Source organism: Salvelinus alpinus, chromosome 15 (genome assembly GCF_045679555.1).
Source record: "Salvelinus alpinus chromosome 15, SLU_Salpinus.1, whole genome shotgun sequence".
Classification (NCBI taxonomy): domain Eukaryota; kingdom Metazoa; phylum Chordata; class Actinopteri; order Salmoniformes; family Salmonidae; genus Salvelinus; species Salvelinus alpinus.
Window position 1 is genome coordinate 15,088,114 of NC_092100.1, and position 25,737 is coordinate 15,113,850.

The 25,737-nt window shown below is 40.4% G+C and overlaps 1 protein-coding gene across 1 annotated transcript; it reads left to right on the forward strand.

The window, feature by feature from the left end:
- Window positions 1-1,826: 1,826 nt before the first annotated feature.
- LOC139539536 (sterile alpha motif domain-containing protein 9) lies at window positions 1,827-25,618 on the forward strand. Its single transcript, XM_071342584.1, has 4 exons — window positions 1,827-2,747; window positions 13,810-14,530; window positions 14,740-15,004; window positions 15,805-25,618. Exons 2-4 carry the CDS (start codon window positions 13,826-13,828, stop codon window positions 19,428-19,430), a joined length of 4,596 nt encoding a protein of 1,531 aa, XP_071198685.1. The 5' UTR covers window positions 1,827-2,747; window positions 13,810-13,825; the 3' UTR covers window positions 19,431-25,618.
- Window positions 25,619-25,737: the final 119 nt, after the last annotated feature.

Consider the following 25,737-nt stretch of genomic DNA (forward strand, 5'->3'; position numbering starts at 1 on the left):
TTACGACGAAAGCACACCAAACGATTATGTTAGGTCAGTACATAGCCACAGAGCCATTTTTCACAAAAAGCACAAAAAGCATAAATAGAGATAAAATTAATCACCAACCTTTGATGATCTTCATCAGATGACACTCATAGGACTTCATGTTACACAATACATGTATGTTTTGTTCGATAAAGTTCATATTTATATCCAAAAATCACAGTTTACATTGACGCGTTACGTTCAGTAATGTTTTGCTTCCAAAACATCCAGTGATTTTGCAGAGCCACATCAATTTACAGATATACTCATTATAAATGTTGATGAAAATATGTGTTATGCAAGGAACTTTAGATAAACTTCTCCTTAATGCAACCGCTGTGTCAGATTTAAAAAAAGCTTTACTGAAAAAGCACACCATGCAATAATCGTAGTACAGCGCTCAGAGCCCAGCAAGCCAAAGAGATATCCGCCATGTTGTGGAGTCAACAAAGTCAGAAATAGCATTATAAATATTCACTTATCTTTGATGATCTTCATCAGAATGCACTCCCAGGAATCCCAGTTCCACAATAAATGTTTGATTTGTTCGATAAAGTTCATCATTTATGTCCAAACACCTCCTTTTGTTTGTGTGTTTAGTACACAATCCAAACTGACGACGCGCTGGCAGGTCCAGGTGAAAGTTCAAACGAAAAGTCATATTACAGTCCGTAGAAACATTTCAAACTAAGTATAGAATCAATCTTTAGGATGTTTTTATCATAAATCTTCAATAATGTTCCAACCGGAGAATTCCTTTGTCTTCAGAAATGCGATGGAACGCAAGCTACCTCTCATGTGAATGCGCGTGACCAGGTCGTGGCACTCTGCCAGACCTCTGACTCAATCCCCTCTCATTCCCCCCTCCTTTATAGTAGAAGCATCAAACGAGGTTATATTGACATCTAGTGGAAGCCTTAGGAAGTGCAACATGACCCCATTTCCACTGTATCTTGGATAGTCAAAGAGTTGAAACACTACAAACCTCAAATTTCCCACTTCCTGGTTGGATTTTTTCTCAGGCTTTTGCCTGCCATATGAGTCTGTTATACTATGAGTTCTGTTATACTCACAGACATCATTCAAACAGTTTTAGAAACTTCAGTGTTTTCTATTCAAATCTACTACTTATATGCATATTCTAGCTTTTAGGACAGAGTAGCAGGCAGTATACTCTGGGCACCTTTTTATCCAAGCTACTCAATACTGCCCCCCTGTCCCAAAGATGTTAATACTTTATTCTAAGATTTGTATTTGATCCTGTATATGATCCTGTATAAAACTCTCTCTCTCTCTGTGCCTGTGTCTCTCTGTCTGCTCTGCCTCTCTGGGTGTGGGTGTGGGTGTGTGTGTGTGTGTGTCAAATATCAATGGCAGTAGCAGGCACTAGTACTAATAATTGCATTCACTCCTAGTCAGCTACACCAAAGCACTGTTAAAGAAACGAAATTGGTCGAGAGCTCATCAATTTGTCCTTTTGTTCTCCCCATTCCCTAATTGATTTAATATTAGGAACCATCTTTGCTGTGAATGGTAGTATTAAAGACTCAGGGTTTGGCTGGCAGGAGGTCGGACAGAGAGGGTGGAAAAGAGGACAGAGATTCAATCATGTCATATCTTCATTATTTTTATTTTGAGTTTTTCATATCACAGACACACCTCATCGCTAACATGGGAAAAGGATTGTGTGTATTTTAACAATGGACATCAGGGTTAACATTTCACATGTTCATACTGTCAGATTTGGTTGATTATAAAAATTAAGTGTTTGTCATAATGGTAAGATGAGGAGCCTGATACATGGTCAGTTTGTTATCATAATGGTAAGATGAGGAGCCTGATATATGGTCAGTATGTTGTCATAATGGTAAGATGAGGAGCCTGATACATGGTCAGTTTGTTGTCATAATGGTAAGATGAGGAGCCTGATACATGGTCAGTATGTTGTCATAATGGTAAGATGAGGAGCTTGATACATGGTCAGTATGTGACAGTTTCTGATTTGTTTCCAAGGTATTGTTTCAACTTTGATTCTGTTGTAGAGAGGCTAAAGGGAAAACTGTAGGCTTAACATTTAATAACTTCCTTTTAAAACTACTGGACGACTGGGATGTTTCCATCTCTAGCCTGTTGTTATCTTAAATGTCATTATTATAATACATTGTTGAAGACCTATTTTAAATACCCATTTACAAAATTTTAATTTTAGCACACACAAAACGTGTGCTAAAACATTGTTGGTAGATGAGGTTAGTTATCCAGGTCAAGAGCTTTGAGATCTTGTGAAAAGAACTACAATTGTAATGCATTATTATTATCAGTTTATTTGGGCCGTTGCACCTTGGGGAGAATGCTTTAAGTAATCACAGCTATTTCAATTATTGCTTAACACATAATGGAAGAATGTATGCTAGGGCATACTTGCCATGTACTGTGCGTGAAATAGGCCTACCTGTAAATCACTAGGATTCATACCAATGTACCACACCCTAGTTTGTGACATGCTTTTCATGTTGTCGATGTTACGAGCTGACTCATCTCAAACGTCTGCCTCCTATGAGGATTATGTATGCCCAAGTATGGGAAGCAATCATTTGATTGGTTCAGTGATCAAACGCTGACCTAGACACAAGAAAACACCTTGTTTTAAAGGAAGTAGCCTACAGACATGAAAAGTAGAGGGGCAATGATGTGACGGAATCTCTATGCAGCTGGAATGGGTAAGTCCTATTCATTGCTGTAGATCAGTGCTGGACTTGGACTAAAATAGGTGCCGTTAGTCATTTTGGGTGCTTGTACTGTTTATATTTAAGTGCAGGAGCTCAAACAGTAGAACATCGGAGGTGCCGGTCTTGTGCCGAAAATCTCCCCCTGCCAGAATTCTCTCCCCCTTCTCACTCATGACTTGCTTGCTAGTTGAGATTTCTGCTCTTCACTCCTCCGTTGTCAGTTTAGCGTACATTTCACTGATCTTAGTAGCAGAAAGATTTCTTTGTGTCCTTCGAGGTAGCTGTCAATGATCACGTTAGGCTGTGTTTTATTTTTTTTATGGTGGTTTGATCGTGGGGAAGGCACTAGTAATGTCTGCAGTTTTCAGTTTGGCTATTTGTTTCAAGTGTATTCGTCTATAAATAAACGTGAAGTTTGTTCTATAGAAAGTATTTGACTCTAGTGACAAAATTAAGGAAATTAGAAGAGGTGAGGATTTCGGCAGGGCCATTTTCTTGCCCCCGAAATTCTCCCCCCCTTCTAATTTCCTTAATTTTGTCACTAGAGTCAAATACTTTCTGTGACACACATCAGAGTCAAATACTTTCTACAGAACAAACTTCACGTCAGGATCGGCTACCATAATGAATAATTAATGTATGTGTGTTATATTAAACAGAAGAGGGAGTAAAATGTAGACAAGCAATAAACATTTCAGAACAACTACTAGTCGAATAAGACATGGGAGAGATTATGAATTTTGTCAAAGATATTTATTTATAGACTAATACACTTGAAACAAATAGCAAAACTGAAAACTGCAGACAGTAGGGGAGAGCGAGGTACGTTGTTGTCAAACAGTTCATACCACCGACACTATCTCAACTATCTCACTAGGCGCTATTGTTACACCCCTGAAAAAGGGTAGAAAGAATCACGATAGTGATACGGAATGTTTACTCATTGAACGTTTAGTGCAATCATTTTACATAAATAACACATTTTACAGAACAACAGATCTACAGGAACGATAGGTTTTGTAGGGTACAAGGCTTATTCAAATCATAACAGTATACACTGTACATCACTGAAACAAATACTGTTTTCAATATAACTGTCAAGCAAAGCTTTAACTCAGTAAACCATAACACAATTCATCAACAGGCAACAAAGTGTTTGAAAAACAACCACACAAATAACGCCGCAAAACATCTTACCAACAGCGCACACGTTCATTCACAATCGACATAAAATGGCAGCTACGTAGCAGTACGAAGCTAGCTGCAACCGAGCACGGCTCACATTACTCTCTGCAAACCCAACCAACTTCCTCAACATGTTACTAAACAAACCTTAAACACTCTTGACATGTTATCAAGTTATTACATTTAAATTACTCTTTTTAATCATCAATAATGTACCTGAAAAAGGGTAGAAAGAATCACGATAGTGATACGGAATGTTTACTCATTGAACGTTTAGTGCAATGAGAAAAAGACCGCGAATTCTCCGTGAACTTGAGTGGAGACCAGAGCAATCGATCTCAGGCTCATAGATTAAGAGCATTTAGTAGATCACAGATTAGCACTTTTATCCACGACAACATAAAGGAATCAACATAACGTTTACACATTCCTCTCACAATTCGTACCCTTTGTATGCTTGACGGATTTTAACAGAATTATATAAATGTTATCAATCTATCAACTAATACTGACTGCATGATCTTCTTAACCTTAGATGTTTTAAGATCCTCACATACTATGAATTTACTAATACTTTTTAATGTATAACAGGCTATTAGTATTTCCTTTAACCTGTCACACTATCTCAAAAATCAAATATCTACTTTGCGTGACTACGTGTTCTATGGTCAACTTGGTCAAGGTCACTCTAATCTGAGGTGAGCACAAGTTTTTTTATTTTTCCCCTTCAAAAAATTGGCACTTTACATTCATGCAATAAAACTTTGTTAGGTGTGAATGTTCAAAATTATAATTTTACACTGATTAGAGGAGACAATGTGTCTTTTGAGACTTTAGCTGCAGTCCTATGTTGAGCTAACCTTGAGATTTAACCAACATTAGCACACATGTCAGTTTGGGGCAAGTCTTCACATGTGACAACTTGCCCCAGTATACATAGACACACAGAACAATAATAGTATTAAATGTTACTGTAAATGTATTATTATATATACGTATAGTTTAGAGTAGCAGACACATCCCTGGACTACACAAGACAGGTTCTGGTGTGTGTGTGTCTACTAACACACTAAATGCCTACTGTATGAGACAGTATATTCACAGACACACTACTTCATACAGTGTCATGAATTTAGTGTGGTGTTATGAATTGCATTGTGGCAACAAGGATAGTAGACAGGTAGGTGGGCGTAATAAGCCTGTAATGAATATGTAATTGCGATGAGTAAATGTGTTGTTGAAGGAGGGAAGGAAAGAAAGATGGTTAGAAATTATAAAAGAAAGACAGAGAATGTCAGTACACCACCTGGCATAATGTTAAAGGCAGCGAGGCAGGTGACGTTGCAGAACAAATCAATCGGGAGTACAGCGAAGGACTTTGACATGAATTACTGTGCTCTGACTCGGTATTGTCAAAAGGTTACCAGAGAAGAAGTTGAGCCAGACAGCCATGCCAACCACAGTGGTTGGCTATACAAAGCCACGGCAGGTTTTTTCACCTGATTTGGAGATGCAGCTTGTTCAGTATATTAATAGGTCAGCTGACATTTATTTACATGCTTCTTAAAGCGGCACCCAACGCTGTCGCTGAGAAAGCCAGAGGCAACTAGCCTTGCCAGGGCAAGTAGCTTCAACAGAGAAAATTTTAATGTTTTCTTCGACAGTGTAGCAGAGGTGCTACAGAGATATCAATTTGGACCAGGAGACACATGTAAAGTCAATGAAACTGGGGTGAACACTGTACATAACCTGACAAGCATTTTGCTACACTCGCATTAACATCTGCTAACCATGTGTATGTGACAAATACAATTTAATTTGATCTGACAAAGTGGTGGGCAGACATGGATTCAAACAAGTATGGTTCGGCCAGCACCATTTCAGCCCTGCCAGGTCTCAGCACCATTCCAGCCCTGCCTAGCACGAGCTCAGACACAGACCTGCCCAGTTCTTATGCTAGCACGAGCTTGCCATTGCTGACAGCGGACTACCACCTCCAGAGGACATCCGGCCATATCCAAAAGCTGGCCCCCGAAAACCAGCTTGCAAAGGAAGAAAACGGTGCAAAACAGCAATTCTAACTGACACACCAGTGAAATGGGCACTAGAAATGGAAAAGAATAAGACACAATCTAGCAAAAGGCTGTTTCTGAAGAAAGGGAAGCAAGGGGGAATCAAAATCTGGATCTGAAAAGAACAAGGCAGCTAAAAAAAGAAAAATCGTAGAATAGTCATCATCAGATGAAAAGTGCTTCTGCCTCGTCTGTGTGGAGCCATTTTCAAACCGCATTCCAAAGGAGACTTGGGTGAAGTGTGTGAGATGCAACAAATGGGCCCATGATGCTTGCACCTCAGGCCAGGTAATTTATGTGTTCCAAAACTGTGACTCTGAAGATGAGTCAGATATGAATGTACGTCATATAGGCTGTTACAAAACTGTTCATTAGCGTGTTTAAACACCACGTCTGTTTTGTTAAGACGTTAAACATTTAAGCAAGTTATCTGCAGCATCCCATTCTGATTCAAACAAATACCGTGGATCTATGTGCACGCCAGAGAACGTTCGATTTCAAAGTAAAGTGGTCGTGCCACTTAATTAAATGTGTGCTTTGCCAGCATTATTGTTTTGATTGAAAGGCATGATTTGCCAGATTCTGTAAGCATGATTGTTTTGATTTGGAGTTCTTTAATGAAGGGCAGGGGGGAGATTTTCGGCACAACACCTGTACTCCGCTCCGTTGAGCTCCTGCTCAAATAAGCACTGCTATGGATTTAATTGTATATTTTCTTATTGTACAATTTGGAGTGGGCACATGAATGCAATAATATTAATAATAATAGTGATATCGTAAATGAGAATGAAAGTTATACATTATTTTATGTGTTAGAATAAACCATGGATATAGAACCGGAATAAACATTCTACCAACACCATAAAATGATTCAACCATCTATTTATTCTACACCCTATGATGAGCTACTTTAATTAGTTATTGTGGGTATGCTCAAGTTGACTAAAGCATCATACTGTCACGCAATCTATGCGTAGTGGGTGCGGAGTCGGGCGTAGGAAGCAGAGGGTAAAGAACAATGTTTTATTGCGGCGCAGGGAAAATGGTCACGCCAAAACACCAGGCGCAAATAACAAGACTGGCCCAAAACCAGGACCCAACCAGTCCGGAGGAAAACAAAGGAACTCGCACAAACATGAACAGAGGAAAAATAAGCCCGTACAAAGAGCAGGCGGGCATACCGGTTCAAATAGCCCAACTAAAACCTAAACAAGAAACAGGTGTAACCAATAAGACAAAACCAACAGAAAAGGGAAAAGGGATCGGTGGCAGCCAGTAGACCGGTGACGACGACCGCCGAGCGCCGCCCGAACAGGAAGATGAGCCACCTTCGGTGGGAGTCGTGACACATACGGCCATCCTGATCTCGTAAGCTTACATTTTGTTTCGTTACATGAATTCAGTGAAACGAAACTTAAGGCAGCAATCAAATAGATGGCCTATAGATAGGATCAGGCTACACATTTAAAAGGTGACATAACAAATAAATTACATTTTGAGACAGTTCTGAATAAGTTAATTATAGCATTCTGAAATGGCTTCGATTAGTAAAAAAAAAAGAAAAAAAACTTAAATAAATGTAAATCCTGAAAATAAAGTAATGTATAGAATGCATTTCCAATGAGCAACTATCGTGAGATAACGCTCGTCCAATTTTTTCAAATTTCAGTGTTCGTTATTTCAACTGATGTACAAAAATGGATGGACATTCTCTTCCTGTTTTTGAAGTACTGTCAGCATATTTTGACAAGCATGTTTTATATACATTTTGGTTGAATCATTTCAATGAGTCACTTCAGCAGTGGCGTGTATTCATGGATGCCAAGGGAAGCCAGGCTTCCCCAAAAAAAGAACCAAGAAAAAAAAAACATAATTTATCTTTCTTCTCTCTTGTGTTTCATAATTTTCCGGCTGAAGTATCTCACCATAAGAAAGCATCCGACAGAGCGAAACAGCGCCCGCTGTCTTTGTATGTATAGGCCATCTATTTGATGCTGTCTGGTCAAAAAGAGTATGACATTGTTGCCGCTGTAGGATTGAATGCAAGGGAAGCCAGTGAGCATTTGGCCTCCCTTGATAAAAAAACAAAGTATTAAATAATAGCCAATCATTGTTGAGCTAAACTGAGTGAACTCAACTGTGAATGGTCCTGGCGTGCCAAAAAAAGTGTCAAGGGAAGGCCGTTTGGATTAGGCTTCACTCCAATCACATCGAGAGCAATACTTCATTGACAGAAACTACTTGAATTGTTGCATCTCGTTGTTGTTGTCGTCCTCCGGTGGCTAGCTAGATAAAATTGTCCCTTTTCTAAATGAGCCATTAATGGAGATAGGGATTTGAACTTGTGGTTTTACTTCATTCTCAATACTGGCCAATGATTATGACAGCGATTTTGATTCAATGATCATTGTGCCCCTGGCCTTCTGTTTTCTTTGCGACTTGCGTAAAATAAGGCAACGGCTTATGGAGCAGACAAAGACTCCAATTGTCAGAGTCCGTCTGAGCCTGGCGCCGTTGTGATGGGCACACAACGGTCAATTCACTCAGATCCCAGACATAACTGAGGGAATTGCTGCAATAAAATAAAGGATTTTGTTGTGTAGCCCTTTACACTCGTACCCAGCAACTTTAGCAAATGTTTTGTTGTACGAATGAGGGAAATGCTGTAAATTTAGGAGGACTGTATTTTGAAAGATGAGACATTAAGGATTAATGTTACCGCTTTGATGTCATACAAACAAGGCAAACACCCATGAGTCCAAATGTGCACATCACATTTCCATATCATAAAACTCATGTCATATACAGTGTCCACATTTATGATCTCTGTGTTAGATGTACAGTTACAAGATGACATGTCGTCATACCCTGGGTTGTTCTGAACAGAATGAGACTGTTCAGCGTGGCACACACCTGAATGCACTCACAATGACTCTATTCGAAGCGCACCAAAATGATCTGTTTTCCTGAATTGCATTGTGAAAGCCTAATATCGTATTTTATAACTTAGCTAGTAATGGTAAAAATAGAATGCGTAAAAACAGTAATTGTGTGATGGCGAGGATGCAGGGTTTCAAAACAACTATACGTGTGCCTAGTCCCGTGTAGCTCAGTTTCAGCACCAGGGTTGTGGGTTCGATTCCCACAGGGGACCAGTATGAAAAAGTATTACAATGTATGCACTCACAACTGTAAATTGCTCTGGATAAGAGCGCCTGCTAAATGACTAAAATGTAAAAAATGTGCTTGCACTAGTTCCTCAACAGCACAGCTAGGAGAGCTCAAAAAAGCTCCTTTATAGTTGAAGACTTTTCTTTGAGTCATAAAAGTGCATTGAAATTACTTAGAAATTGTACACACTTTGGGGAGGTGTGGCCACTTGGAGACACCAGTTAGTCCTCTCACTCAAACCCTTGTAATTTGATGTGGCACCTACCCCATATTTTCCAGGAATATTCTTATGTCACTGACTGTATCCAGAGTATATTCTGATTCCCTTCATATTTCTGCCTCAGCTGTTGTGTCCTCACCTTTTGTAGTTTAATAATTTTCCCATAATCTCCAAACAATTGCAAACATAGTTATGCATATGCTTTTCATATTTCTTCTGTAAGAAACATTTCAATTTAGCCTATCCATATAGGCCAATTCCCAGGAATGTAAAGGGTTAATATACCACGATTTCCTATGTTTTGGAAATGATGTATAGAGAGGGTTGAGGTACGTCAGCAAGTCCAGACCCTCTGACCCGATGCCTTGGAGGGAGCCCTTTGAGTCATACACTCTGATCTGATTGGACACACCATATGGAACCTTATTTCTCAACCCCAAAAATGTACACATTTGTTTCCATCCCAGTTCGTGAACATTTCTCCTTTGCCAAGATAATCCATCCACCTGACAGGTGTGGCATATCAAGAAGCTGATTGAATAGTATGATCATTACACAGGTGCAACTTGTTCTGGGGACAATAAAAGGCCACTCTAAAATGTGCAGTTTTGTCTCAAAACACAATGCCCCATATATTTTATGGAGCGTGCATTTGGCATGCTGACTGCAGAAATATCCACCAGAGCTGTTGCCAGATAATTTAATGTAAATATCTCTACCACAAGCTGCCTTCAACATATTTTTAGAGAATTTGGCAGCACGTCCAACTGGTCTCATAACCGCAGACCACGTGTAACCAAGCCAGCCCAGGTCCTCCACATCCGGCTTCTTCACCTGCGGGATCGTCTGAGACCAGTCACCCGGACAACTGATAAAACTGTGGGTTTGCACAACCGCAGAATTTCTGCACAAACTGTCAGAAACCGTCTCAGGAAAGCTCATCTGTGTGCTCATCGTCCTCACCAGTCTTGACACTATGGGCACATGCTTACCTTCAATGGCCACTGGCACCCTGAAGAAGTGTGCTCTTCACCAATGAATCTCGGGTTTAAACTTTACCGGACAGGTGGCAGTATGGGGTCGTGTGGTTGAGCAGTTTGCTGATGGTTGAGTGTGGTTGAGCAGTGCTCCATGGTGACGGTGGGGTTATGGTACAGGCAGGCATAAGTGACGGACAACGAACACAATTGCATTTTATCGATGGCAATTTGAATGCACAGAGATACCGGGATGAGATCCTGAGGCCCACTGTCGTGCCATTCATTATCCGCCATCCCCTCATGTTTCAGCATAATGCTGAAATGGACAGCCCTATGTCGCAAGGATCTGTACACAATTTCTGGAAGCTGAAAATGTCCCAGTTCTTCCATGGCCTGCATACTCACCAGACATGTCACCCATTGAGCATGTTTTGGATGTTCTGGATCGATGTGTACGACAGCGTGTTCCAGTTCCCAATAATATCCAGCAACTTCAAACAGCCATTGAAGAGGAGTGGAACAACATTCTACAGGCCACAATCAACAGCCTGATCAACTCTATGTGAAGGAGATGCATGAGGCAAATGGGGGTCACACCAGATGCTGACTGGATTTTTGATCCACACCCCTACTTTTTTTTAAAGGTGTCTGACCAACTGATGCATATCTGTATTCCCAGTCATGTGAAATCCATAATTAATTTATTTCAATTGACTGATTTCATTATATAAACTAACTCAGTAAAGTCGTTGAAATTGTTGCATTTTATATTTTTATTGAGTGTAGTTTCTCTACTGAAAAACGATAAAATGTACCTCTTATTATTGTCAGCCATCATTCTCGTCCCCTTTCAGCTCTTTGGTCAAAATTCCAATTCGAGAGCGGTCAAGCCGTGATTGGTCCACAAACCGTCAGTAGACTGGTACAGGCTATGTTAATTTGTTAGAATTTCCCCCGCTATAAAAGTATTGTAAGCATTTGCGAGTGCAAGATGGTCATTGGGGAGCAAACTGGAAACTTGGTGTGAGGGAGAGAAGACATCCCTGTTGGTAGTCGGGACGTGGCGTTTTTGTGAGAGCGCAGTAATTTCTGAGTGTTGACGTATAGTAAGTATTTCTTCAGGCGAACCAAAATCTCAGCTCTCGAATTAATTGACTGCGTGTGGAAATGCATTTCTGCTCGCTCGAAGTCACACTAGCAAGCTCTCAAGTTTAATTTGCGCGCTGGCTCGACCACATCTTCTCTCAAGACTATGGAAGGCCAAGAGTTTCAAGTCGTCTTGATTTGAACGCTTTTTATGGGCATTTTTACACGCGTTTATTACACAACATGTTCAGTGTGCATTTACATGCGATTAGAACGTTTTGAATATTGTACTTTAACATGCTGACCAGCCATGTTATTCAGTTAAAAAGCCATGTTATTCAGTTATTGCACCCACACTGCTCGTGCGCGCCAACGAGCGTCTGCTTCCTATTTCTTACGCAGATCGCGCTGAAAGTCCTGCCTCTCCCATCACCTCGTTGGTTTATAGAAGCAGGTACCCACGTGCCATCTCCTCATTGGTTATACCCACGTGGGTGATTGAAAGACGAACTGTTTTACCGGTAGTCGTGGTAATACTATGAAAGTTTAGATGCGATCACCATATAAATTCAACGACAAAAAAGACTGTAAGGAGGAGAGATGACTAGAAACGATTCGGTTGGCCGTTTTATGTGTGGATTAATTTGTCAGAGTAGAGGACCTTGTGCAGTTCTGTTAAAATAACAACTCAATGTTTATATCCCAGGACAAATTAGCTAGCAACAGCAAGCTAGCTAAATAGGACAAATTAGCTAGGAGGTGCAAGCTAACTAGCTAAATTGCCATACATGTTTAATGCTTTTCGACCTGTCCCCAAATGAATGTCATTGGTTCAGAGTTTGTTTTGATATTTTAACCTGCGTGTTGTGTTTGGTGTAGGGGGACAAAATACATTTATGCACGATAGCGCACGATGGCGCACGCGCGCTGTTGGTTTGGGTTCCGTGTTAAACGCATGAAATTGTGTCACTGCATACGTATTGAACGCCCGGTACATTTCATGCGTCTGAAAGTACCACATTGTAGCCCCTCCCACCTCAATTTCCGTGAGTTTGACTTCTAGCCTGTTGCGATGAATCGCTCAGGGGGGGAGATGTTAATAAATGTGGATCAAATTGTTACAATTAGTCAATTACATTTACAGAATGTTAACGCTACAGCACCCTGGTCTTCCTCCGCTGCCTCAACAGTTTATAAATACCTTTTTAGAAAACATTTTAATTCAGCCTTTGTGGTTTGGAAAGTATAGTGACTATTGCTTTTAATTGATCAAACAAATGGGGTTTTGGAAAAGTAGTAGGTACTTTTCTCTTAACAGTCCCATCTGGTGGATGGAAAGTATTTTATTTTTTATTTTTTCCAAATGGACTTAGAGCTTGATACTTCAGACAATAAAAAAATATGGATAGCTAATTAAAATAAGAAAATACCTTTATGAATTATGAAGCCTTTATGTGCTTTTTTTCAATACATGAATGCTTTAAAAAATTCACAATGTGACGTTAGCTGCCAAAAGTTTTCTGCAATTATCCAAAAACATTGTTATGGTCATTTTTACATGCGTTCATTACACCTGTTCAGCCTATTGGGTAAGGAATTGGCTTTTTGGAGTTGTTTTTGGATAATTGCCGAAAACAACTTATTTGGCAGCTAACATCACATTTTGTCATTTAAAAAAAAGTATATATTGATTTCTTAATTTATGGATAGCCAGGGGCACACTCAGACATAATTTACAAACTAAGCATTTGTGTTTAGTGAGTCTGCCAGATCTGAGGCAGTAGGGATGACCAGGGATATTCTCTTGATAAATGTGTGAATTAGACAATTTAATGTAGTGGAGTAAAACATATAAAAAGTAAAGTACAGATACTCCCCCAAAAACGACTTTAGTAGTTTTAAATAATTTTTTACTTAAGTACTTTACATCACTGAGAGACTTACCCAGAAAGACTCACAGGTGTAATTAAAGCCAAAGGTTATTCTAACATGTATTTATTCAGGTGTGTGAATACTTATGTAAATTAGATTTCTGTATTTTATTGTCAAAACATTTGCAACAATTCCCCCTTTTTTTCTTCCAATTTTCATTTTGGGATATTGTGTGTAGATGGGCGAGAAATAAATGTAATGCATTTTGAATTCAGGCTGTAACACAACAGCATATGTTCAATGGGTATGAATACTTTCTGAAGGCACTATATATTTTAAATATAGGCTACCTTAAATATCAAGGTTTTAATGAATTTGATTATATATTAAAGTATAGGCAAAAAAAATCCAAAGGAAGCTTACAGCTAAAACTCAACAATATGGTTTGTCTCTCTTCTCTATTTCAGTAATATTTGATTCACAATGAGCCATTCAATGGAGTCTGCAACTCAGATCAAAAAGTGGACGAAGGAAGAAGTTCATCAGTGGTTGACGACGCAGGTTAAAATTAACCACATATATGCAGACAAGTTGCTAGAAGAGGAGGTATCAGGTGAAGACCTAGAATACTTCCAAAAGAAGGATCTTCTGGATCTGAACATAAAACATGGTCCGGCTGTGAAAATTGTGTCAATGCTTGAGGAATTGAAGAGTGGATTACAGCATAAATCACAATTTCCTGCATACATCAAGAAATGGACACAAGAACAAGTTTGTCAGTGGTTAAGGGAAGAGGCGAAGGTATACCACCAATATCTAGAGCGGATCGTGGAAGAGGAAGTGTCAGGCAGTTGCCTGTTTTGCTTCAAAAAGAATGATCTTGTGGAACTAGGCATAAAACATGGTCCTGCTGTTAAAATAATTGGCATGCTAGAAAAGTTAAACAATGGACCAGAGCCTATATTACAACCCCCCACACACATCAACGTTGACCAAGAAAATCTACAGAAACCACCTGAGAAGCAAGTAGAACTATGTCAAGCTCTACCAGTTCATACTGTATCCCCGATGAAGAGAGAACCAAACACAGAAGAGCTCAAAATAGTGGAACCATCAGGGAAAACGGTTACACGAAAGAAAGAAGAACCAAAACCACAGGCCATGGGTGCAGAAAAGTTACCGTCCAAGGTAGGGGTTGTGTAGCATCTTGGTTATTTAATGAGGTACGCTTCTCTCTCACACACACACAACATACAGTAAGTCCTTGCTTAGTAAAGCAGGTGATATAAGTCAATTAAACACAACAATACGTGTGTGGTAGTAAATACAATTGCAATTTTGATTGTCTTCTAGGCCTAAATAAAATATTTAAATCTAACCCTATTTAATTCCCACAGATGCCAAGTTCACTTACCTTGCTCCAGAATACCCTCGATGACTTACAGCAGGACGAGTTTAAACGGTTTAAGTCTTGTCTGAAAGACTTCAAACTGAAAGGATGTAGATCGATTGCACGGTGTCACTTGGAAGACAACAAGAGCCGCACAGACGTAGCGGACTCAATGACAAAGCACTATGAGGAAGAGACATTAAATATCACACTTCAGATTCTTGAGAGAATCAGACACAATGAACTTGCTGGCCAACTGAAAAGTGATATGGGTAAGTGAAACAATATTTATTTTATAGATTAACTTTATTTGTCAGGGACAATGTACAACAACTTCAGTCTCAGAATTTGAGAAGTGATGCGTTGCACCATATTTAGCTGACAGCTACCTCTCGGGTGGTGCAGTGGTCTAAGGCACTGCATCACAGTGTTAGCTGTGCCACTAGAGATCCTGGTTTGAGTCCAGGCTCTGTTGCAGCCGGCGTGACCGGGAGACCCATGGGGCTGCGCACAATTGTCCCAACGCTGTCCAGGTTTGGATGGCAGGGATATTCTTGTCCCATCGCACTCCTGTGGCGGGCCGGTTGCACTGCACGCTGACAGTGTAGTGTTTTCTCCGACACATTGGTGCGGCTGGCTTCCGGGTTAAGCGGGCATTGTGTCAAGAAACAGTGCGGCTTGGCTGGGTTGTGTTTCGGAGGACGCACGGCTCTCGACCTTCGCCTCTCCCGAGTCCGTACGGGAGTTGCAGCGATGAGACAAGACTGTAACTACCAATTGGATACCACAAAATTGGGGAGAAAATGGGCTAAAATTTAAAATATGTTAAAGATTTAGCTGACAGCTAATTTACATCTGCTGTACCCGGGCAGGTGAATATACAGTATAAACATGAAAAGATTATATACAAACATTTTGATTTCGGTCACATTATTCTATGAATCTCAAGTCACAACCAATGTAACTGCATTGTTTTTAAAAGTCATAATTATCAAATTGTCACAAACAAGATCACCAGCAATATTTGTTTGGATCACCAGTAATTGATTTAGTTTTGCAATTATTTCTTCAGGTCTACAAATGATGACAGCACAAGACGGCAAAAACTATTTGAGGAGAGAGACCAATCAGGGTAGTAAATTGAAGTACTTGTTAACTTGTGGCGGAAATATGATGGACTACTATGATCGATTCGTTATTGTTATGAACAAGAGTCACACTGAGCAACTAGAATATCTTCCTTTTCTGAGCAAGTTGAAATTGTTCTGTGTCCTGGACTTTGATCCTGACTCTGCAGCTCCTGGTGGCGTATGCAGTTCATACAGAGAATCAAGAGTGGCAAATCTCCATCTCCCAGCCCAATTCCAACCCGACCCAAGTGTTGTGATAAAAAATCTCAACCTGTATAAGCAGACCAGCTGGGTTTTTTGTAATGGGAGGCATGACCTTGAAAGTGAATCTGGTAGACAGCTGGACTACAAAGTCTGGTTCAAGGAGAAACGCAAAGAGATCGAGCATATGGTTTCATTCATTTGCAAACCTGAAGTTCTTCCAAATGGAAGAACTCTTGTCATATTTCTTCTACTGTCACCTGTAACTGATAGAGATCCTGTCTTTGATACTTTCCTGGCATTCTACTCACATGTTGAGGAAAGCATTGTGAGTATTTGTGAATCTAGGAGCACATTTGAGAAATGGAAAGACTTGATACAGGATAAATGTGAGTCTGACATCAGCACGCAATCAATATATGAGTTGACACTCAGTGAAGTCAATGGTACTATAATGTCACTTGGACCACACAATCAGCCATCAGGAAGACTCCTTCCATCTTCTGACTCCAGCACTGTTGTTCTCCAACAAAAGGATGAAGACCGATTGACGGCTCTAGATATTTTGTGTCAGAATGAATGTGAGAAAGTCTATGAAGAAAATAGCACAGAGTTTCAAGACTTCAAAATCAAAGTAGAAAAGGAATTCTACAGAGGGGGTAAAGTCAACTGGTGGAACTTCTATTTTTGTGAGAAACCCAAAGCAAAACCTTTCATTAGAAGAGACAAATATGACAATCTCATGAAAATTGTGAAATGTCAGACAAAAGATCCCAAAACCACATGTGTTTTGCTGAATTTGTTCCACCACCCAGGTTGCGGAGGCACCACCTTAGCCATGCATGTGATGTGGGATTTACGCAGAGAATTCAGATGTGCTGTGTTGAAGGACAATACATTACCAAAAGCTGAAGTGGCTGTTCAAGTCAAAAAGCTGATGAGGCTTGGGAAAAGTGACAAATCTCAGAATACACCAGTTCTGTTGTTAGTAGATGATTCAAAGGAAGCAGAAAACACACAAACTCTGCAGACCTGCATACGCAAAACTGTTGAAGAGGACTACACAGGCAGAACTGTGGAAGATTCATCAAATTCACAAGTCATCATCCTGAGTTGTGTTCGATCCCATAACCCCAAGGTCCAGTACAAACACTGTGCAACAGAAAGTCAGTACATCACAGCTATACTAACGAAAAAGGAACAAGATGATTTTGAGGAAAAACTTCAAGAACTTAAAGAAAGTCATGAAAAACCGGAAAACTTCTACAGCTTCATGATCATGAAGAGCAACTTTGACAAGAAATACATCGCTGATGTTGTCAGCCACACTCTGAAGGACTTAGACATGAGCACACAAAAAGCTCAACTACTTTTCTACTTTGCACTGTTGAACTCATACGTGGCTGAATCAGACATATCTGTGTCTCTCTGTGAGGACTTTTTTGGAATGAAAATGGCTTACTGGGGAGAAGACAATGTACTTGAACGAATGGAACCTTATTCAAATTTGCTGAAAATAGTTCAAGTCGATGAACGTGGAGGATACAAAGCAATTAGCATCCTTCATCGTGATATAGCTTCTGCATGTCTGGAAGAATTGCACAAAAGCCACGGGATTAACGAGAGTGAAATAACCATCAACATGCTACACTGTGATTTGTTTTTCAAAATTGGTGTAGTAAAAGACGCCCTGATGCTATCAATAGAACGCATGCTGATTAAAAGGCAGCGCAGGAAAGATGGAGATGAAAAAGATACTCAGTTCTCTCCCTTGATAGAGAAAATTCACCTTCAAGAGGGGAGACACAAAATCCAAGACATCTTTGTGAAAGCATCATCCCGTTTTTTTACAAGTGCATCCATTCCTCAAGCCCTTGCTAGGTATCTCTACCTCAATCAGCGTGATTTTCCGCAGGCATTGAATTGGGCAGAAAATGCCAAGAGAATCACAGAAAACCCATACACTGTTGATACGATTGGACAAGTTTACAAAAGTTATCTTAAACATAACATCCAGAATGAAAAGAAAAAAACACCACGCAATCCAGGGGATTTGGATACAAACCTAAAGCTAGCAAAAAATGCTATAAAGGCTTTTCAAAGAGCTCAAGAACTGGCCATGAATGAGGATCAACCTGATGAGGAAGCTGATGACAATCTGTCAAAATCATCATACAACATCTTTGGGTATGTGGGGGAAATTGAGACGGTACTGACAGTCTTTGAAATTCTAAGCAAGCTGCCATTCTTTGAAGAAGCTGATCCAGTAACACAGAAGTACATGCAGAGCTTTCTGAATGGAAAAATGCCCATCAACAGCGTACCCAAGAACGATAATGAAATCAACAGAAAATATGTTGACATTATCCAAGAACACAAGTCTTTTCTCCTTAATTTGAAAACCCAAGTCAAAAAAGTTTTTGAATTCTTAAACGATTACTACACTTACATGAAAGGAAACGATGCAGGAGACTTCGAGACAAGAAATCGGACAAAAATATCAGAACACTTCAAGACATATATAACACTTGTTTGCTCTTCACCAGAGGAAATATCGAGAGAACAAACGAGCAAGCCGAAGCTTAGACTAAACATGGACATCGAAAAGTGTAGGAAGTTACTTGAAGAGAAGAACGCAGACACATTTGCAGGGGTACTTCATCATCTCGACAAGACTGCAGAGGAAATGGAGGAAATCATTGAGTGCTACAAATTTTTACGGCAACATTGTGAGCAAATTACAAAAGAAAAAAACAAAGACAAAAACAATTTCATTTTGGCAAATATAATTCTCAGCATACTAAAGCCAAATTCGAAACATGTGAAGAGTCACAAGGAACTCACTGATCTTCTCATGCTAACATTGCAAGATATAGGAGTGCAACATCCCTTCCCAGAGCCATACTATCTGGCTTTGTTGTTGCTTTGGCCAAGTTCAAACGCAGAAGATACAGATATTAGAACATATGTGAACTCACTTCGGAACTCATTCAGACGGAAACTGTCAAAGTTTATGAGGATGAGGAACACCATTGCCCACTTCTACTTGGGCCAGAGAAAAGGATTAGAAAGACTTGTTCCTAAAGCCAAACTTGATGAGTGTTTTGCACACGTGGCACGCACTAATTTGGCCCAACTTTGGCGGAGTGGAGACATTTTTAAGGAAAAGAAAATAATTGACCGTCTCTGTAGGGTCAATGGAACCATAGAGGAAGGAGAACTTTATGCTAATTATGGCAAACTTAAAATCCCAGTACGCCCGGCATATCTTGGTGGAATAAGCAGTGGTTTCAGCACTGAAAAGGTGTCGTTCTTCGTAGGATTTGCCATAGATGGACCACTTGCATACGATATCAAGTATGAATAGGCTATGAGAAGCCCATGTTATAAAGGCCTCGATGAACTGCATGCTTTGGTCCAAGAGTGTGGACAATGGAGGAAGTATGGATTAACCACAACCTGACAATCGAAAACAAGACAACAATCTACAAAGCACATGCTCTTAATGGAGGCATGGATAATCAATGCTATGAAAGGAAACAAACATCTTCAACCTGGTTACCTTTTGACTTGACGTTAAAACAACATTTTAGGAGACAAAACACCCTTACTTGTTGTAGTGAGGTCTGATCTATCTAGAATGTATTAGTTATGCACAGCATCATTAACTGGACATTACTAACTAACAGTAAAAGCTAACATGACAAACCTAGCAATGAGTACTAGCAGAGTTCTGTGGACTGCATGTTAAGGTACCAATCTAATGAGTTATTAAAAATAACTAAACTGGATCACTGCCTGCCTGGTCTCCATCATGACATGGTGTCAGTATTAAAACATTCCCAAAACGGAAGATTGGTGAGGAAAAATGTCCCACCCAAATTCAACCCAGCAGAGCCATTCGATTGGCTGATGGCCATGGCTGATCTGGAGACAATGTTTTGGCATCAAAACTGGACAAGGAGAGCAGTGTGGTGCGGATAAATTCAGTACTTTATGCAATTGGAAGAAATGCAGAGATAATCAACAATGACCTTCACCTTTGACTACAATCAATGATGAGTTCGACTTTGATGTGGTGACTGAAAAGCTGAATGGACATTTTGTGCCACGGCACAATGTGATTCACGATTGAACCATAAACAGATTCAGAAAGGGGGAGAGACAAATTTTAAACTTTGAGGAATCTAGCTGAACACTGAGCACTACAAAGGATGAACAAATACGGGATAGGATTGTAATTATTATTACAACTAGAGCATATCAACAATAATTGGGATAACCACGCTAGCTTTGCACTCATCTGGGTCCTAGCAAACATACTAGGTATCAACAGCTAATCCAGTAGGAGCTGGAAGCTATAGTGAGATTAGATTCGTCAAACATGACATGATATCGCAGAGAATTTGCATAAAGTTCAAGTTTCCCCAACTTGGGTCCCGCCCTGTTCACGCTCCCTCACCCATGCTCGCATTGCCCAACGTCCCGTCCCCCCCACCCACTTCGCTTCTCTTCATTATTTTCAGGGTCAGTTACAAAGCAGTCTAATTCTGATGACGAGTGGCATGTTGAGCTCCCAGTGAATAGCACACATTTAAGATTGACACTGGTGCAGATATCACAGTGATGTCTCAGAGCACTTAGCAGAGCTTGCGACAGTGTCCCCATCTGGTCAAAACTGCAACTATTGTTCGCGTCCCAAGTGGCAGGATTGATTGCATGGGTACATTCCTAGCCACATGTGAGTGAAAAAGGAGAAAAGTACAAATTCTGGACCACATGCAAATGTCCTAGTTAGTAGAACTGTTGCATGCAAGATGGGTTTGGTTCTCAAAGCAGACGAGATTAGTATTGATGTGTTTGGAGAGAGGGCTACTGAACTGTGAACCAGTCAAGATTGAGCTTAAGCCCGACACAGTCCCCTACTCTGGCTACGCCACACAGAATCCCTTTTACACTCCTCCATAAAGCAGAAAAATAACTGATCAGAATGGAAACAGATGACATCGTTGAGGAAGTCATTGAGCGTAATGACTGGTGTGCTCCCATGGTGCTGGTGATGAAGAAAAATGGCAAAGTGCGAACGTGGATCATGGACTTAAAACATCTCAAATGAAGCAGGTTCATCTTGCCCACCTTGGAGGATATAGCGTCACAGCTATCCGGGGCGAGAGTAATTTACACACTCAACTCGTCTAGCGGTTTTTGGCAGATACCGCTTGGCCCCAGCAACAGAACTGACGACTTGTAGGAAGGTAACTTACTCCTGTAGGAAGATTCTGCTTCAAGCACCTACCTTTGGGAATAACAAGCGCGCCAGAGATCTTCCAGAGGGAGATGAGCAAGCTCCTGAGCGGACACGAGGGCACAGTCATTCTGATGGATGACATACTGTTCTACAGTGCAAACAAGAAAGAACATGACAGGAATCTGAGCAAAGTGCTACAAACCTTTTAAAGAGTCGGGAATAAAGCAGAACAAAAACAACTGCCATGTTGGGAAGTCCGAGATCCAGTACTTTGGTCATGTGATTGGAGCCGATGGGATAAACCCAGATAACAGCAAAGTGACAGACGTCCAGTCCAACAAATGCTGGGACTGCTGAACTACTTGGGCAAGTTCTTGCCCAGCCTGTCATTGGTGCTCCACCATATCAGTGATGTAGGGAGACCTCCAGGAGCAGGCCTTCCGCAAGGTCAAGGCTATGTTAGTTTCAACACAGGCATTAGCATACAACAATGGCAGAAAACCAACCGTGGTCAGTGCGGACATGAGCAGCTACGGTCTTGGAGCTACACTCCTACAGGAACAAGAAGGGGGTGCATTTTGTTCACGCACACTATCAAAGAATGGCATTATCTTGGGTATGTGAACAATTTCCCTCTACCTGCACGGCATGGACAGCATTATTCTACAGACAGACCATAAGCCACTCGTTCCAATGATTAACACGTACAACCTGGACAAAGCACCACTCTGGCGTCAGCGACTGCTCATGCACTTCAACGTGAAAGCTGTGGATGTTCCTGGAAAACAGTAAGTGGTGGCTGACACACTGTAGAGAAACCCGCTGAAAGAAAACACATCAGACTCAGAAAAAGAAATCCAAGCATATGGTGGAAAGCAGACCCGTGTCTACAGTCTACACACAGGCTGGATGACATCAGAGAGGTGACATGCAACGACGAGACCTCCAAATGGTTATCAGCCACATCCGAAAAGGCTGTCCTGAGAGAATAGCGCAGCTACCCTACTCGCTACAGGGATACCACACAGCGAGAGCTGGATGGACTAGTGCTGTATCAAGACGGGATCGTCATCCCAGCTTCACAGGAAGAAGATGTTCTACAACCGATACACAAAGGTCACATGGGGCTGACAAAGTGCCTGAGAAAGACGCAAGATATCAATGTGGTTGCCGGGCATCAGCGCCTACAAAGCAAGAAAAGTGACATCATGCAAGTTCTGCACAGAGAAAAAAACAACTCGACTTGTCACAATACCTTTATTTAAAGGGTCTGTGGCAGAAGATCACGGTTGACCTGTGTGAGCTCGAAGGCAATAAATACCTTGTAGCGGTGGACTACTTCTCCAGAGACATAGACCATCTACCAACTACCACAAGCCTCAAAAGCATGGTTGTGTGATGGGGGATTCCAACCAAGCTCGTTAGCAACAACACTACCCAGTTTGTCTGTACTGAGTTAGACGAGTTATATACCACCTCCAGCCTCTATTACCCGCAGGAAAACAATTGCAGAAAAAGTTGTTCAAACAGCTAAACTAATTCTCAAACATCCAAATCCACATATTGCCCTGATGTGCTACTGAGCCACGCCTATCTGTGGAACCGGAGAACTCGCAACTCATGACAAGACGTCAAATCCGGACAGCTGTCCTCACACTGGAAAAACTACAACCAAACACATCAGCCACGATAGTGTGAAACATAAGTACCAGAAAGTCAAACAAGCGTACCAGTTCTTCTACAACAGGAGGCATTCAGTGCGCCCCTTACCTGAACTATACCCTTGACAGAGTCTAAAAGTCAAGCTGGACGGAGAGAAGGGATGGAAAACACAAGCAGTGGTCATCAGCAAATCTCCAGAGCTGAGATCCTACGTTGTTGAAACTGAACATGGCACCGTCGCTCATAGAAACAGGCGAAACCTTCAGGCTGTACCAGAGTCACCTACTCCAGACAGACAGAACCAGAACAACAAAGGAGTCTACCAGTGAGGACATCGCACAGGCCCTGCCTGTGAGCCATCCATCTCCTACACCCTCACTCAGACCACCAACAAGTCAGCCTCACCACAACCGGTGAGAATGACCTCCAAAGGTTGAGAGGTAAAACTACCCCTGAGGTTTAGAGACACTTGAGAAAACAACAATATTGAGACAAAATACTCTTTTGGTTCCGAAAAGAGCAGGAAAATACTTTTGATTAAAAAACTAAAAAGATAAGAGACAGCAGCTGTTGCAGGGCAGAATAATCCCTTTGTGGCTGCGGACAAACGGCTGTCTACCGCAATGACCTAGTGGACACAGTTATGAGAATTGTTCATGTGAAGAACAAAACAAGGGGGAAAAAATGTGCTTCTCTGAAATACAAATTGTTTGTACTGAAACAGTCCACAATCATGAGTATTTGTACTAGGAAAGGAGAATGTTATTGACTTTTGATTTATCTCAGAAACCGTAGTGATGTCTGATCTATCTGGGATTTATTAGTTAGGCACAGCATCATTAACTGGGTGTTACTAACTAACAGTGTATGCTAATATGACAAACCTAGCCATGAGTACTAGCAGGTAGTAGCTCTGGGGACTGCATTTTAAGTTTCCTGCCTTCTGAGTTATTAAACCTAACTAAACTGGATTGCTGCCTGCATGGTCTCCATTAGGACACTTGTAGTATAGGCTACTTTCTTCTGTTAAACAGCCCCCAGACTACCATGAAGGCAGATGTTTTACTCCAATCCTCTGGGTTGTATTTGGTAGACACTGTGATTTAGTAATACTGTTACTCTCTCTTACTCATTGACACAAGAATGAGAATGATGTGTTTTACTAAGTGTGCATAGGCGCCAGCACCAAACAACAAGTTTTCTTACTGGGGAGAGTGACGACTAATGAGGTTACTGCCAGTGTTCGACCTCAGAACTGTATATACTTTGAGTCTCTAGTGTTTGGAGAAACATCCAGTGAGATTGGAAATGCTGATGCAATGAGAAGATTAAATGCTGATGCAATGAGGAGATTAAATAATATATATATATAGTCCTTTCAATCTGGATATTCAAGAATGTAAAATATCTGTGAAGTTTACGTTCTGCCATCCTGGGAGAAACCAGGGAAGTAACTGCTGGAATGACGAAAGACTGTCAAGACAAGACAATCTAAGTGCTCCTGGATGCAATGTCCAGAAATGCAGGAAAATGCATGTGACGTCGAATAAGTAGATTTGAGAATGGAGAATAATGAAGCATTGTGTGTGCATTGATATTTTTGGCATATCAAGCCGAAAAAATGAATATGAAACGTTTTGTATCAAGGTGACACTTATCTTTATGTTGCAGCAGGACTGTGAATACACATATCTATTGTAAATATCTCAATTTCACAGATATTGTACATGTTGTAAAATTGTGGTAATCAATGTAAATAACTGTAGGACCAACTGTACAATTATGTAATGAGCATATTGTATTATGAGAGAAACTCATACGAACAACAAGTACAGTTGTACAGGTATAGATATTCTGCAGATACGAAGGCCTGAAAAATGAAATGTATTATACTGTATGTGTTATTCTTTAATATTGTTGAGTTACTTGTTTATTTTGATGGATTATAACAATTTCAATTTCAGTTATCCAATACATTCTCTAACTTAATGAAATAGGCCTGCTGATATTTCACATGCAGTAAAACCCATAAAAGTCAAATGTTTGTCCCATTGACAATGCTTATTTTTAACTGTGCAAGCTCTGTATAATATTTATAATTACTTAAGTATTGAGTACAATAAATTCAGAGGTATTTACAAATGATATATTGATAGTTCTATCACAGAGTTAGTCTGGCTGACACCAGCTCCGAAGTCCAACTGACTTTTGTGTCCAATAGGAAAAACTACAGCATTTAAGATGATTGGCCACTCTTTAAGGGCTGCAAAATGACCAGCGACACTCCTCTGGGTGTAAACTCTGTGGTTTTGGAAACTAGAATTGCTCCTGAGTAGAATGGACTCCCTTTTGCTGCGACACAACGTACAGGCAATTATGTACTGTGCAATGCATGTTCCAAAATAAAAAATGTAGTGGACATCGTGCAATACAAATGGGCTAAATAACAATGTGTTTAAAATGGGTTTTCTAAAGTTTATAATTATATTATTAATAATATTGTTATTACTATTAAGAGTAGCATTATGTTTTATTGGTATTACTGTTATTACCATAATCACGATCTAGTAATCACTACTTTTAATCCTGTTAACAATATTGTCAGTGCTATAATATGATTTGTGCTATTAAAGGGGCAATCAGCAGTTGTTACATTTATTTTTGGACTTATAAAAAATATGTATTCATTGATTCTTGAAGAATTTAACTTATAAATGCCTCATGAACTTTGTTCAACTGTCGTACCCCATCAGAACCCAAAATA